We start from the raw sequence: 16,189 nt of genomic DNA, 5'->3' as shown, positions 1-16,189 counted from the left end.
CGGCGGTTGGGGCTCAGGGCGCCTGAAGGGCGCGGGCCGGGCCCGCGGAGGCCGCGCGGGAGCCCGCGGGCCTGTCTGGTTACCCCGTGTCAGAAAGTCACCTCAGAAGGGATGGCCGGAGCCGGCCACGGCCCGGCCCGCACGAAGGGGTGCCCTGCGGCCCTGCCCTGCCCTGCAAGTTAGCAGCGCTTGCTGTGGCACCCTCTGCCTTGTGTCACACGGCGTGGCGATAGCGCAGGTGTCTGCCGGGAGAGAGGCAGGAGGCGATGCCCGTTTTGCAGGCGCCGAGGCTCGAGCCGGGTACGGCGAGCTTGGCGAAGCCGGTGCGCCGGTGTCTGTCCCAGGGGCTTCGCTCCCTCGCAGCGGCGTTGGACCCGCTGGCACGGGTTCTGCCTGCTGGCAGGCAGTGGGCCGAGGTCGTGGCCCAGGTCACGGAGCTCAGGCAGCTCTTAGTCCGCTGCTGGGTGCCAGGACCAGAGAGCCTGCGCTGATCCAGCTGCCTCTCCGTGTCGCCACTGGGAAAAAATGGCTGTCTCTTAGCAATTGCATTTCATTCCGAGTTTATGTTTTCCACTCTCCTTGTAGTTGATGTTTCTAGCTCTTTCTGGCCCTGGAAAGGTGTACGTGTTTTTCACCTGTGTTTCAAGTCAACCTTTTTCATCACCTTCAGTGCAAATGTATGATTACCGCTTTCTGTCCATGCAGAAAAACTGCTTCCTAATTAGCGTTATTCTGGTCGCATATAACAGTGGACTTGGAAGGCAAACTCTTTGCCACTCTTGTGGTGTGTGCCTGTGGATACGTTATGAGGAGGTTATGGGCTCCATTGCTGAGGGTGGAGTTCCTGCTTAGTTATAAGGAGATTGTCAGTTTCCCCAGTAATACACTTAAACCACCTGAGATGCCCGAATGAAATGTGGATGCCGGCTGCTAAAAGCACATGTTTTGCGTGTTTATCTGCAAAGTGAAATGGTGTTTATATGTTGCTGCAGTTGCAAGCTACTTCTTTGTATTTGGTCATACTTCTTGCAGTCTGTCAAACAGACTACATCAATGGCGAAACAACATGAGTTGATGAATTTTCTGTTGATGAAGTGTTAAAAGGGCATGTATCAAAAGCCACCTAAGGACCAGTCATGGAAAGTGCTGTATTCTATACAAACCCAGGATGATGCTAGCTAGGTGTTTACAAATAGTTTAGGAAAATCTTTTAAGTCTGGATTAACACTTCGAGGATGGTGTGGAAAAGGTACTCTCCCATCACCAGGATGTAGGCCGTAGGAAGTAGTGCCTCTCAGAGGCGAACAGCCAGTGTCTGGCAAGAAGAGGGCTCTGGACCGTGGGAATGAGAATTTGCACAAGAGATCTGATTCAGACACAGGGTGGTAGTGTGTGGTATGGTGGGAAAGTCTGTTAAGTCCTGGTTCAGTTCTCTGCCACAGAAGTAGCTCCAAGCTGCCTTTTGAAGCCATGGTAGCTGCAGGTGTTTCTTTTTTAGCACAACAGCCAACTTGTTCACAGAATGCACTATTTCTCTTCCTTTTGTAGCCTTGAATGATAGAAGAACTATTTATAAACAAAAAATGTAGATAGGTAAAATAGTTACGGATTTCATATATTGTAAATTAATTTTACATTATCTCTTTATGAAATCCTTGGGTGCATTATTGTCTTTCATAGAGGATGGCAAAGAGAAAAAGTAATGACTTCTTTGTTTAATTTATGTTTCAGGCTTCTGAATTGGGCACAAAAAGGAGAACATCAACAGAAAGCAATGAACCCTGTGAAAAGAAGACCAAGGCACGACAGATTACTCTAGAAGATGTCTGTAACCCACTGAAGACTCAGGATAAAAGTGAGTTGACTGTAAACAAACCTTCAAGCATTTATACCCAATAAATAGTTTTTCATTGTCCAGTGTAAAAAATTTGTTGGTGGGTACTTTAGGAAGTGTCTCTTGAGTGTAAGATCCATCTCTGAAGAGCCATTGTGAGCATACTAGCTATACTGTTAAAGCACCTTTCTGTGGCTCAGAAGCTAGGTATTTTAGCCTTGTTCCAGAATTACTCTGCCAGTCCCTTTCAGCTGTCTTGGCTTTAACAGGTTGTTCAGTCAGTGAAGCCAAGAGGCCCAGGCAGAAATGCTGGAACTTCCCTTTATGTGTTGGTTTAACAGTTTGTCTTTCAGTCTCAGGCTGAGGCATGACTGACAACTGACAGCTCTGTGGATTCTGGCCTGTGACTGGGATATCTAAAGGTTACCTCAAAGTAAATAGTTCTAATGCAGTGCTCTTAACTGTGAAATGACAGCCACTTAATTATATTGAAAATGCCTGTGCTCCATCTGGCTTTGAACCAAGAATTTAACAAATTAATGATGCTAGTAGAAAAACAAATCAGTGAATATAAAGTTCATTACACTTAACACTTCATTGAAAAGAATTAGCCTCTGTAATTTTTTTAAAGAAGGAATTAATTATATCCAGTTTTGTAGGTATGATGGTTTGAAGACACCATCAACTAGCAATATTGTCTGCTTAAAAACTGTACTGAAAGAATACCACTCATCTTCCAATATTCTTGGCTAATTTTGTGGCTTTGCAGTTATCAGTCTAGAAGATAATTGTGCTTCTTTTCCCATGTATGAAGAAGCATACAAGTGAGGAGTATTGATTTTCCAGGGAAGTTAACCAAGCTGATTACATGCACGATTCTGTCAGGCTGGCAGAAATATTGCAGTGAGAGAGGAGAAGGAATGTAGGGGAGAGAGAGACAAAGCAAAATGATTGCATTCTCTGCTTACTGATGTCATTCTAATAGGCATTCTGTTTTAGAAAATAAGTTGCTAATACTTTTTTGTTGTGTATTTTTACTGAAGAAGAACCTCAGAAGAGCGAAAAGCCCCGTATATGTTTGCAAACTCTAGACAGATTGAGAGAATTCTGCAGTGATTCAGACCAGCCATGTAACAGAGTCCGAGAGGATAGTTTTCGGGAGAAAGAATCTCCAAATTTGGAAAAATGTCCCAGTATTATTGGGAGAAGTTCACAACTGAAAAACACTCTTCCGTCTTGCGACACTAGCCCAAAGGTTGCTCAGAAGGTATGTAGAGCTTTGGTTCGTGTTGTCTAGACTACTTTTTATGGTTTAAAAAAGCAAGCTTCGGCACAAGATTCCTTTTGTGTTTTTGTGTTCTGTCATGAAATAGTGCAGCAGTACCCAACAGACCAGTGTTTGTGTACAGATGTTTTCCTGGAACTCTTAGCGTAGTGAGCAGAATGCCTCTTATAGCTCTTCAGTGGTATCACTGAAAAAAGCAGTAATGAGAGAGCAGAAACACTGGCAGTGTATCTTGTGATTGTGAATCATAGAATCATTTAGGTCAGAAAAGACCTTTAAGATCATAATGAACCTATAATATTGTAATAACAAATGTTCAGTGTAGCCCTTTGCTCAGTGTTCTTTCGGTTCTATCAGTTTTGTACGGGCTGTACAATTCCTAACAGGCTTTCTTTGCAAAAACATGATTTAGAATTATTACTGAGATGTAGCTTAATCCAGTTGCTAATAAATGTAGCTACTAAAGATATCACTGTTTTTTCTATCTGTGGAAGATATGGGTAGCTCCCATGAAAAATTATCATTATGATACACTCTTATCAGCTTGTATCATAGGTAATGGTACTTTGCTTCACCTTTAATTATGGGGCTAATTAACATTACTTAATTGGTTGGGTTTTGGGATCAGCTTGCGCAGTTTGAAGTATTCAGGTCCTAAAAGGCATCTCATGGCTTACTGTGGTGGTGTTGCATTGGGACTCAACTGCTCTTTAACAAAGCTTTACATCTGGCTTTTTGAAGGAAGGAGGTTGTATAGTTGATTTGACCTTCCCTGTCTGAAGGTCATGACCTTAAACTGGCGTGTCTGGGTTGTGTGAACAGGAGATCAAAATAAGAATAGTGAAGTGAACGGCTTGTGGCAAAAGATTTCTGTTATAAGTGAATGAGATTATGTAGGTGTGGTCAGTTGGAGAACACAGAAAACTGATTCCTTTTCTGACCCTCTTTTTCAAACCCTTGTCTGTCTGGGACTTCTTAATTTCTGACCCTTTGTCCATTGTTGTGGTTTAGCCAGCAGCTAAGCATCATGCAGCCACTCACTCATTTACTCACTAACTCCTCGCCCTGCCACCCCGTGGGATGGGGAGAATCGAAAACAAGTAAAACTTGTTGGTTGAGATAAGAACAACTTAATAATTGAAATAAAAAGTCAAATATTATAATAATAGTTATGAAAAGGAAGATGACAAAAAGAGAGTGAAATAAAACCCAAGACAGACAAGTGACGCACAATGCAATTGCTCACCACCTGGTGACCAATGTTCAGTCCCCAAGCAGCGATCTGCCCCTCCTGGCCAGTTTATATACTGGACATGACAAAGGGTATGGAATATCCTTTTCGCCAGCTGGGGTCAGCTGTCCTGGCTGTGTCCCCTCCCAACTTCTTGTGCCCTTCCAGTCTTCTTGCTGCCTGGGCATGAGAAGCTGAAAAATCCCTGACTTAGTATAAACACAACTTAGCAACAGCTGAAAACATCGCTATTATCAACATTCTTCTCATACTGAAGCCAAAACATTACACTATACCAGCTACTAGGAAGAAAATTAACTCTATCCCAGCCAAAACCAGGACTGTTGATCCAGTTACATTGACACCAGATGCTGCCCCTGCTAGTTTAAGCTATAAATCATACTTCACAATTCATATATGTGAAACATGCATGGGGAGTATTTAGTGACTTTCTCTTCTCTAACACTGGAGACAGCATGTGCCTGGCATAGGTTGTTGGTTAAAAACACGTGTGTTACAGTAACTGCAGCAGAAGTGCATGTTTGGTGAGCAAAGGCATGGGCAACTCTCCTTCCACAAAGCTGTGGGCCTAAGATGGTTGTTTTTGCAGAATTCAGGTTTTTCTGTCTTTGAACAGATATGTTTGTTAATCTTCGTGTATCGGCTGGTGCAGTATTTCTGCCTTCCAATTCCAAAGTTGGTTTTCAATGCACTAACACTGGTGTGCTTTTTATAGCAGTATTGCCACTGCATATTCATATACTTAGATGCTTATTGCCAAACAGCATTTGGGTCCAGTCCATCACAGGTTGTCTGTGAGATTATGACAGCTGTTAACTCTCCCTTCCTACATTACAAGGAAGGTCAGCTTTAACCATGTGCAGAGAGACGCTGCAAGCAAGATCTATGCAAAGTAAAAGTAAAGAGCAATTATTTCTTACTTAATAGACTCAGTAGATGGTGAGGACTCACGACCTACTTGACAAAGCGTTACCATCATCTTTCTCTGTAAGACACCTACTGAGTCTGTGCTGGCCAGGCAGTCCGGTGGGGAAGGGCTGGCCTGCCTTCCTTGGAATGGCTCATCTTAGATGTTCATGTCTTGCCGCTTTTTTAGAGTTATAACCTTTTTATGTGAGTAATTTTCTTCTAAATTTCTTGAGCTGCGAACTTACTACCATCTCAACAATTCAACTTCCATGTGTGTTTTTACTACTTTTACTTTCTGTTGTGACCTTGTTTCACATGCTTTGTCACAACAATTTTCTCTTTAAAATGAGAGGAGGTCATACTGCTTGGCTGGCACAGACCTTGGATTGAAGACCTTTGAATCCTTGGGCTGAGGATTTTGCAGTAGAGACATCTAAGCTCCTGGGGCTATCCGAGTTCTAGGCACATGGTACAGCTTTGTTTTTGCTGGGCTATGTTGTCTGCTTGTCAGATGGGTCATCCCTTGATTGCGTGCGATTCTAGGAATTTTGCAATTCACAGTTAACAATACAGCTAAGTGGTTTTTTTTTCCCATTGCTTTCTGACTGCAGTCTCTGTACGTTCCTATGACCCAAAGTATATGATTTGTACTATCTCTGTGTTCTGAGTTACCATTGCTTCTCAATAGTCTATTGACTTTGTTCCTTGTAATCTAGGTGGGACAGTTAGAGACTGAAGTTTACCAGGTTTATTTGCAGATACAGAAATTCACAGCGCAGCCTGATCAGTTGTGTTTCATGTAGTCATAGGCTTTAAAAACTTGTGGAGGGTGTTGTCTTTGTATTTTCTTTTTGTAACCAGTTTTATCAGTACTTGGTACTGTGATATAAGTGAGGAATAACTTTGCTCTAAGTGAAGCACACCTTATCAGTGTTGTTCATGACACTTCTGAAAGACTGAATCAGTCACCCTGCTTACAGTAAAGGACAAAACAAAGTATTAGAGCTGAAGCTGTTTGGCTAGCATAGGCTACATAATGTCATTGTAAATAATAAACCCCACAGAGGGTGGGCTCAAAGCCTTAACTGTTAAGGGTTTTAGAAACTGTAATATAGATTTTCTGTGTTTAAGAATAAATTATTTGCGGAGGTTTGTTAAGCTTATGTAGAAAGGGCAGACTGGAGAAGAAATACGGTTTTGGTGCTTGAGACAGTGAACTGAGACTCTTATTGAATTGTTTTGTTTCTTGATTTACTGTGGATTTTTGGACCATCATTAATCTCTCTGTGCTGCAGTTTCTCATCTGTAAATTGGAGTGGTAATTCATCCTTATTTTTATATTTGGCCAGTTTAGACTGCCCAGTCTTTGCAGCCTGCGTGTCTCTTGATCTGTGTTTTGAGAGCTCATGGTATAACAGGGATCTGATTTCAGCTGAGACGTCTGAGGACTGTTGTAAAGCAAGTCAACTAATTGATGAAAAATCTTTGACTTTCATGACTTTTTAATTCCTTTTATTTCCAAATAAACTGTATTCTGTATATCCTACTTTAATAGTTTTGCTGCGGTTCTTGGGGCTACTTACTGCAAGAAGAGTCTTTAGCTTTATTGTCAATGTGAGTCAAGGTCTGCAGGGGCAAATGATTTACTTGATGATTCCTAACTGTACTTTTCCACCTTTTATTTACAGGAGGAGTTACGCTGTGATCTTAGTCAGTTTTCTGCATCTCTTAAGTCTTATGAAAATACTCAAAATACTTCAGATACAAATCTTAATAAGAGAACCAAAAGCATTTACACTCCACTAGAACTTCAATTCATAGAAATGAAGAAACAGTATAAAGATGCTGTTTTGTGTGTGGAATGTGGATACAAATATCGCTTCTTTGGGGAAGATGCAGAGGTAATTTTTACCAGGGTCATGGAAAGATACTTGCATTATGTTAGTGTTGTACTAGGTCTACGGCCACTTCCAGAAGAAAGGTTTGGGGGGGGGCATAAATTTCGTGGGGTTCTTTAATATTTGAAATCAAGATGAAAAATTTCTGCATGCTTAAATTGAAGACTATCCATTATGCATATACTTCTTACCAAAATAGCATTTATTATTTTGTAATCATATGGCAGTGCTTGCTATCCTGCATGTTGAGACCTTAAGATGAGGTCCTAGAACAATTAATTCCTTGTTAGAGTTAAAGTTGAAAAACTTTCAGAGGTGAATTCTCTATCATGGCCCAAAACTCTGCTAGGAGCATTTCAGTTTGGAAGACAGTGGAGCAAGTGGTATAAAAGTAGATGAATATAGCTGGTACAGCCTGGCTGCACAGAGCATCTTGGATGCATATTCAGATGCGGCACCTACACTTGCCAGATCTGTAGGAACTGGAAGGTACTTTGCAACGAACATAATTTTATAGTGATGGTTCATCAATGGTTCATAATGAGTTTTTTCATGATCTGTCCCAAAATTATTGCTACCAACCTTTGATCTGTGTGATTTCCACACTCGAAACCAGTGAGAAACTTTGCTTAGTTACTGGGAATTAATTTTCCTGATCAAATTCGTACCGTGTAATTTATCTACTTGTTTGCAGGTGCACTCACAGTCCAGAAATGGAAAATACTATCCAAGTGCACAATGCAGTGTCTGACTGCAGTTCCTGCGTAGGACCATGTTCCCTAGTCAGTGAACACCTACCTTTTTGCCAAGAGCCAAAAAATCTACTAGGAATCATATGTTACAATGTCACATTTGAACAAGTGTTGTTACTCTTTTTCTGTGAAGTGTTTTGTTTCCACTGCTGTTTGATATTGATTTTTCAGTATTTTAATTGATTAGCTAGCTTAGTACCATCTTTATAACCACAATTAAAATACCTCCATTCTCTCTGCATTTTTAGTGTTGTGAAAATAATTTGACAATTTGTTGAGCTGTGTTGTAGAATCCATGTGTGCAGTGTAGGTGGCTTACCTCATGGTGGTAAAGATCAAGGTGCAGTGTAATAATCTGACATGTGAAGTCTGTGATACTGAAGACCCTGTTTGTGACAACATGCTGGGACAGGAAGGTGGAGGGGCCCAGCTCTCTGGGCTTTTTCCTGTAACGTTTTCCTTTTGACACTGGACTCCTTAATTGTAGTTGTGTGTGAGTGTTGTCATAGAGATGAGCTCCTGTATTGCATTTTGAACTATTGGCTAACTCTTCTTCTTGTACTTTGCAGATTGCAGCTAAAGAACTAAACATTTATTGTCATCAGGATCATAACTTTATGACTGCCAGTATACCGAGTCACAGATTGTTTGTCCATGTGCGGCGACTTGTAGCAAAAGGATATAAGGTTATCTCTGGCTTTTATTAAATGATGTTAAGTACAGAATAGCACTGAAATAACTTGCACTTATTGTACCAGAGTCTTATTTCAACTGAGAAGTGGGAAACTCATTATCACCTGTTTTTGCAATTAAAATGGCTAACTTCCCTTTCTTTCATTTTCTCTCTTCTGGTGAGTGTCATGAAATTTAAGTAGATTCAGACTTCCTCTTTTTTACAGAAAAGTATCTTCATGTTTTCTAGAACAGTTCTAGAACAATTCTTTCTCTCAGTTTTTTATCAAGCCTTTGCATTAGATAAAGAGAAATTTATATATCCGCTCTCTTATTCTTCCTCACATCCTTGTTTTTCTTATCCCAGCCTGTATTTTTTTTTTTTCTCTTTTCCTTCCTTTGTTGATCCCTGTAATTCTGTGGCTTTCTGTTAATACTTCTGTTTTTTTCTGCTTATGAGAAAAGGACTTGTTGAATTCAGATTGATTGCAGCAACGATTCTCTGGCAAGTGGTGAACTCTAGCTAAATTGTTTCAAAACAGAACAAGAAGCACAGGGACAGAAGTTGAGAGGGCAGTTAGAAGTGGATACAGCGTAAGGAAAAGCAGTGCCTTACAGTCTCATTAGTAGGATTGATGCTAGCCTCTGCCCTTCCTGCTCAGCTTTAATGATGTACTTGCAGTTTGCACATCTTAAAAGATCACCAAATTTGTAAAATAAAAAAACCCCAACATTTATTATCAAAGAGCTAACTTTGTTTCTTGTCTGTCTGCGTGTAGGTTGGAGTAATAAAACAAATGGAAACTGCAGCACTGAAGGCTGCTGGAGAAAATAAAAGCTCTCTCTTCAGCCGGAAACTGACTGCTCTCTACACAAAGTCTACGCTTATTGGAGAAGATATCCTTTTCAAATAAATTTGGTTTCAGACTCTAATCTTTGGTGTATTAGAGGCTGTAATTCTAGTATTATCACCTAGATGGAACATGAGTAGCTAGTGACTGACGTAAGAGTGGCAGCAGGAAGTAAAGTTCCTTTAATTTTATGTTGTGGTAAAACATTGTGCTGGCTTTATCAAGAATTTAATCTCTTCAGGGCTTTAGGTTTGTTGTGAAGCAGCAGAGCTTGTGTTTACTGTAGTTGCTTTCTGAAGTGAAGAGAGTGGACTTCCCAAGTCTACAGTGTTCTGTAGGTCTTGTCTTCAGCTAGGTGTTTCACCAGATTGAGAATGCATAGCATTAGTGATTCAGGAGGGTGTGAATGCAGGAGGATTGACTGTTTCGTGTCAACAGTTTCCTTTAAGTGACAAGAAGGTGATAAAATCAATGGATTGTTCAAAATCTAGCTGGGTAGTTAAATCATTGTAACAAAGAAAATGCAAAAATGAGATAGAAACAGCTCTTAACCAGTGAAGTTATTTTCTTAATTTTTTGCCTTCCAGTTTTTCTTTCCTATCTCCTGCCTTACCTACCTCAAGTTTTTTTCTTTAATTTCTCAAACTAGTACTTACTTAAGGAGTAAATCAGGGAAGCAGATAACACAGTCCTTAGGTTTTGTTGGAAAACTTGTAGTGTACTTACAGACTCTTGTAGTGGTTGGCAAACTCGATGAAAGCAGGCTCAGCAGTATGACCCAAGCTGGTGGATAAATAAGGAGCAAGTTTTCAATGCAGCTAACCTAATACTCCTGTTAAGATGTAGACTTCTGTTCAACTTGGGGTATTGCCTGTTTTTCGGTTGCTGCATATCTGGTGCATTTAGTTTTTTCTGTTAGGTGCATGTGGTTTGTGGATATGAAGCCGAAATGACAAGGTGAAGCAGCCCACGTGCAGAATCAGCTGCTGGTTTAACTTTTGACATAGCTGCTCTTGCTTGAATGGGGAGACCTGCAGACATAGTCAAAGATGGCCTTTGCATGAGCTGATGAAATCTGTGCATCATGTAACTGCCTGTCCTGTGAAGATGACCGCTGACAGTCCTCATGCTGACAGTCATCTGAAGTTCATTAAAATCATAGTAGGAGTCAAACTAATAAAAGTCAAATAGACCTTTAGTCTAGAAGGCCTAGCACCACATCTAGTTGAGAAGTACTTAGATCTAGAAGGACCTATGAATAATCCAAGAAATGTGTGTACTATTTTATTTTTTTTAAGCATTTGTTAAATGTGAACCCTTTGCTGAAGCTAGATGATTCTGTAGATGTTGAAGAGGTAACAACAGATGTCCCTGATAACTACCTCCTCTGTATCTGTGAAAATGGAGAAAACTTAAAAGACAGGAAGAAAGGTGACACTGTTATAGGCATTATGGTAAGTTAGTTTCACAGGGGAATCAGTATTTTAGGGTTTGGGTGGGTCGGGGGGAGGGTGGCGGTTGTTTTGTTGGGTTTTTTGAGAGGTGGGTGTTATCTTCTTAAAATCATGATTGTTCTTTTAGATTTTGGGGGGTTTTGGTGTTTGGTTTTCGGTTTTGTTTGTTGTTTGGTTTTTGGTTTTGGGGTTTTTTTTGTAACAAGGTGCAGTTCAGGTAAGATATCATCTGTGTGTGAATTGTGATGGCTTTATATTTGAAAACTATAGAAAAGGTCTGGAGTTGATAGTTGAATATTCCCGATACTGTTTTTGCTGCTCTGTCAATTGAGAGCATAGCTGTGTTTTAACCAAATACCGGGAAATTGTTAGTTCAGATGCTTCAGTAACTTTAAACATTTTTAGGGTCAGTATTTTAAAGCTTGTGAGCACTTTTTTCCTCTATAAAATACTGTTCTTCAGAGGAAGAGACACTTTTTTACTGTTTACACTTCAGATCTGTATTCTCTTTTATGGCGAATATTAGAACCAGGATTGTTTACCTGGCAAAACACAGTGATAACTGAAGCTCAGTCTGCTGGCAATTCATTAATTTAAAAGCATCTTGGTTTTGCTTGTATTTGAATGTCATACTGCAGCTGGGAGAGAACAACAAAAGCATGTGCTAGGATGATAGTTAGTTTTCCAGGCTGAATTGTATGTACCTTCCATAGACTTCCAACTATATAGATTTGCCTAGTAATAAAAGTTGAACAGTGATAGACTGATGATAACAAGAGCACACTTACATTTTTAAGGTATTGTTATCACTTACCAAGACAAAATTGTGGTAGTATTTTGAAGTTATTACCATATCATAGATTTGAAAAACACAATTATATTTGTTGATCTGCCACTTTAACTAAGCATATGGGTGCTATATAATTTTGTGCTATACACCATAAATTATCTTTCTGGCTTAACAATTTGAGTCATGGAAACACTCTCTGAAAATTTAAATATTCAGTGCATATATGTTGTTTTTTTAATTTGTCAGGCAATCCAACCAACTACCGGAGAAGTAATTTTTGACAGTTTTCGGGACGGTGCATCTCGCTTAGAATTAGAGAGTCGGGTTTTGCGCCTGCAGCCAGTTGAAATAATACTTCCATCTAGCTTGTCAGATCAATCTGAAAAGCTCATCAACAGTATAACCTCCATGAGGTATGTTCTATGGGGATTTTGTTGTTTGGGATTTTTGTCTTTTTTTTTTTTCATTACAGCATAGCTATTGATAGAGTTTAAATCCAGAAGCAAGCATGGATGTGTAGTTCTGTAAAAGCCCATTTCACAGTGACTGTAGTTTGCCGCTGGGTTGAAAATTCCCCCAGATCCCACTGAGTTCTGGGCACTCAAATTGTATTTAGACTGAAATTCATGGCTTCTGTCTCAGGCCTATGCAAGATTTGCATGCCTGAACATTTGTTGTTTTCATTTAGATTATACACTTCCAGTCATGTTATCTGTTGGATTTATTTCAGAGCTCATGCACTTACCTTTGGGATCTGAAAGTGGTGTTATGTGGCTCTTATTCTTGTGTGTCATAGTTGTAAGATCTCTAAAAGGCATGAAACTTTTTCTGTTAATGTAGATAGGTGTAGAAAACCTTTGCAGCTGGTATTTCAGTCTGTTTTATTACACAGTCTTGAACTTGGATACAGACTTGGAAGTATGGTGACTGATCATCTGTTTATTTTATATTTTGAGTTCTCTTTGTGCATTTCAAGAGTAAATTTGTTACATATTTTCTGTATCAGTTTTACTGTGGAATAATTATATAGGATGTAATTTGTAGGATGATAAACATGTGCGGTGAACTTGTGAAATCTCACAGATGCAATTTTTGAGACAAAATAGCAGGTTTTAACTTGTTTTTTTTGTTTTTTTTTAAACCATGCAGCTCTGGGCTATAAAGAACTAGCTTAGAGCTTGGCATTTCTGTTTTGGATTAACTAGTCAGAAAGGATAATATTTTTCTTTTATGTCTTAACAAAACTGGAGCTAAAGAAAGCCAAAGAAAAATGAATGTATTACATAGGCAAAGTTTTGTATTGGGGGGAAAGATACAACTATCATCACCCTCCCATATTGTAAAGATAGACAAATGCATCACAGTCACATGGGTGGTAGTCTCCTGACAGTCAACCCTGTACCTTGACTAGCTCACTTAAACTCTGCCCAAGTCATTATCTTGTAGCTTCCTCTAATGCTCCAGACAGCTGAGCTGCTTAATCTGTCTGCCCCACAGAAATTCCTTTCCCCACCTGCCAGTGTAATCCTTCTTTGTTCCCTTTTTTAAAAAAAAAAAAAAAAAAAAAAAAATTTGACGTGAAGTAGTGGGTAGGCAGTCTTCTCATCAGGAAAATCTGATTTTGTGGCCCGTTATAGGAACTTGCACAGATGTTGCTGTACTCAGCTATCAAGCTTTCAAGTGCATGTGTATATGAGAGGCAAGACTGAGAGGAGAGACTGAAAATGTCTGATTTGGTGTTAGGCATCTTAAAAAAATACAGCTTGTGAAAGTGGTGTATTCATCATTATTTAGTGCTCGTGATGCTTGTAGTGAAATGAGCTCTTGTCATACTAGGCTCTTCTGTTCCCTCAGCTCATGTGTGGACTGCAAAGCCATAAGGAGTTGAAAAGGTCAACTCTAATTAGATGTGCTAAGCAAGCAATATAAATGTATTTCCTTGCAGTGAAATGGCTCGTTACGCCTTGGGCAAATAAAATGCCAGATTAGGAAGTAACAAACCTTTTCCAGTTGTCAACAGATGTACATTTTTGCCTTGCTAATCCTTTTACTTTGATAACTTTCTCTCTTGCAAATCAATTCTATAGGAGTATGCCCAAAATATTTATAAATATACCATGATGAAGATTAACAATTTTTATTTTTGTTTGGTTGGTTTGGGTTTTTTTTGCTGGTGTTGTACACTGACAGTTTTGTGGAAGCCAGATGAAGGTAAAATGGTATGATAAACCGACAAAGCAAGTGCATTTTTCAGAAACAAGTATTTCAGTTGTGTGTTAAGGTAATTCTGATGCAGGCTTCAGTGAGTGATTGTATTTTTTTCTTTTTTCTTTTTTTGGTTGTGCACAGCTGAGAATGTTAGTAAGTAACTTCTCATTTCTATTAAGAACAAAAAATAACACCCATTAGCTGATTTTGTGAACAGATATTAGTTTCTAGGTTTTTTTCCCCTTTCTGGTAATTTACTAGGCAGTTCTCTGGCCTAAATGACCTTAATTACATGGGAGTGGTAAAAATAAAACACATTACTTAAGTACGCTTTGGTAGCCTTATTTCAAAACTAATTCTTCATGGATTTTCTTGTATCAAAGATTTAACCACTAGAGGGCCCTGAAGTATTTAATATTAATTTAAGTGGTTGCAATATGCTGCTTTCTTGTGCTTTTAACTAGGCTCCAGTTTTTATATAATTGTATAATTTTATACAGGCAGTAATTTTATTTTAATGCATATTCAGTGGTCTAAAGTATTCAACTTTTGTGTTTGTCCATTACCTGGTAATTTCATTCTTAGCTCTTTTCTAATAACTCCTGGTGAGAATAATCCGTTAGCTGGGAAAGGTTTCATTTCTATATTTTTTTTGAAGGCTTTTCTGACTAAAACCATGGGAACTAGATCTTGTGTTTCAAGAAGGGTCCTCACCTCTTTGTGTATTTATAATGCAGCAGAAACCCACTGAATTTATAAAAACAGGGAGAGAAAAATAGTCCCAGGAGGTGTACAGCTTGGAGTGGTTAAGAGCAAGGAGAGAAGGGTCTTTCTGCTCAGTGCATGACCATGTCATGTAAGAATTGCACCAGGGGTTGTCTGAGTAACTTGGAGGATAATTGGGTTTTGGATGTTGCATATTAGAACATCCCACTGAGCAACCAAGGTGATGTAGCCTAGGTCTCCTCCAGCACAAAAAGTGTGCTGATGGTTATTAAAAAAAATGTAAAATATTTAATCCAGATAAACCACTGCAGCTTTATGAAAGCAGTCATAATCTGGTTCAATGCCTGGTTATATTGACAGAGTTGAAAGTATCTGTGTGCTTTCCTTCAATTTCTATCTCTTTTTATTTTATTGTTTATTAAATATCCAAAGACCAAATGTGAATAACATAAACTGATGTACATGTCTCTATGGCTTTTTTCTACAAAAATAAAACATACATAATGGATGTATTTCCTCCTTATGGAATGCTGTGCTTTGCTCTTCTGTTCTCTTCTTGTTGCCACCACAGCTACGTCCAGGCTCAGCTAGCTCATTCATACTATTTACTGGTGCTTTTATTTTGGTATTGTGTACATTTTCATGGCCAAATTTACATCAAAGGAACACCCATCACACAAGGAAAAAACAGCTGAGTGGCAGAGTGCTGCTGTTCTAAATTTGTTTTTATCAGAAACAAGAGCCATATAAGTCACCAGAAAGGTTTTAGTGTTTTAATCTGGTTGACAAGCAGCAAGAGCTACTACTTAAGCCTAAGGAGTACTTCATTTTGGTAGAAATTTATTTCTGTGGATTAATATAAAATAGTTGTAAAGAGTTTTGAGTCAGAAAGTGCAAATAAAATACACAATAGAAAATGGCTTCATCACTTTTTAGGTTTTATGGAGTATTGTAATGAAAAGTTTGCTTATCTTGCAGATCAGTGGAGAAAATAGTTTCACAGGTTTATATGTGGCTGTAAACAGGGTCTTGCAATAGCAAGAATGAAGCAAATTTTACAGTAAGTTAATAAATGACTGGAGCAGCAGCAAAGCTTTTTTAAGAACCAAGAGCAGCAGTTTGAGCTGTGCCGAAGAAAGAAGTTTGCAGTGTAAGTGGAAGGTCTGGTCTTGGTTTTGAAATTCTCCATGTCTAAGTTAGGGGTGGACATTAATGTAATGAGCAGTAAGCAAAGCTATGTGCTGTTGTAGTAAGATGACTTAGCTGTTTGTATGATTTGTTTATACAATAGAGTTTTAATTCAGTTAGTACAAAGCCAGTTTAGTTAAATTGCATACTTGGGGGTGGGAATCCTAGCCTTAATCAACAGGTATTTTAGCACTGATTTAAGTGAAGTTAGACTCAACCATCTTTTTGTAAAGATTTTGCTTAACCATTTGGATTAAACTCTGGTGTTTGCCAACCTGAGTAAGCTTTAAAAAATAGTTTAACTTGTGTAGATTTGTGTTACAAGTTACAAACTTTCCCCTTTAGTAATTTAAAACTCATGGAAGCAAAT

General features: G+C 39.0%; 1 protein-coding gene across 1 annotated transcript in view; it reads left to right on the top strand.

Annotated features, from left to right (window-relative positions):
- Positions 1 to 266: 266 nt before the first annotated feature.
- The window catches only part of MSH3 (mutS homolog 3), a 118,750-nt gene continuing 102,827 nt past the window's right edge, over positions 267 to 16,189 (top strand). Inside the window, exons 1-8 of the mRNA XM_010578093.1 lie at positions 267 to 428; positions 1,732 to 1,855; positions 2,881 to 3,101; positions 6,969 to 7,181; positions 8,500 to 8,616; positions 9,382 to 9,499; positions 10,762 to 10,907; positions 11,944 to 12,110. Coding sequence (XP_010576395.1) covers positions 267 to 428; positions 1,732 to 1,855; positions 2,881 to 3,101; positions 6,969 to 7,181; positions 8,500 to 8,616; positions 9,382 to 9,499; positions 10,762 to 10,907; positions 11,944 to 12,110 — 1,268 coding nt within the window. The remainder of the gene's footprint in view (positions 429 to 1,731; positions 1,856 to 2,880; positions 3,102 to 6,968; positions 7,182 to 8,499; positions 8,617 to 9,381; positions 9,500 to 10,761; positions 10,908 to 11,943; positions 12,111 to 16,189) is intronic.

This window comes from Haliaeetus leucocephalus, unplaced genomic scaffold, assembly GCF_000737465.1.
Source record: "Haliaeetus leucocephalus isolate CR32 unplaced genomic scaffold, Haliaeetus_leucocephalus-4.0 Scaffold598, whole genome shotgun sequence".
Lineage (NCBI taxonomy): Eukaryota > Metazoa > Chordata > Aves > Accipitriformes > Accipitridae > Haliaeetus > Haliaeetus leucocephalus.
Note: the sequence above shows the minus strand (reverse complement) of the source record. Positions and strands in the feature narration are given on the sequence as shown.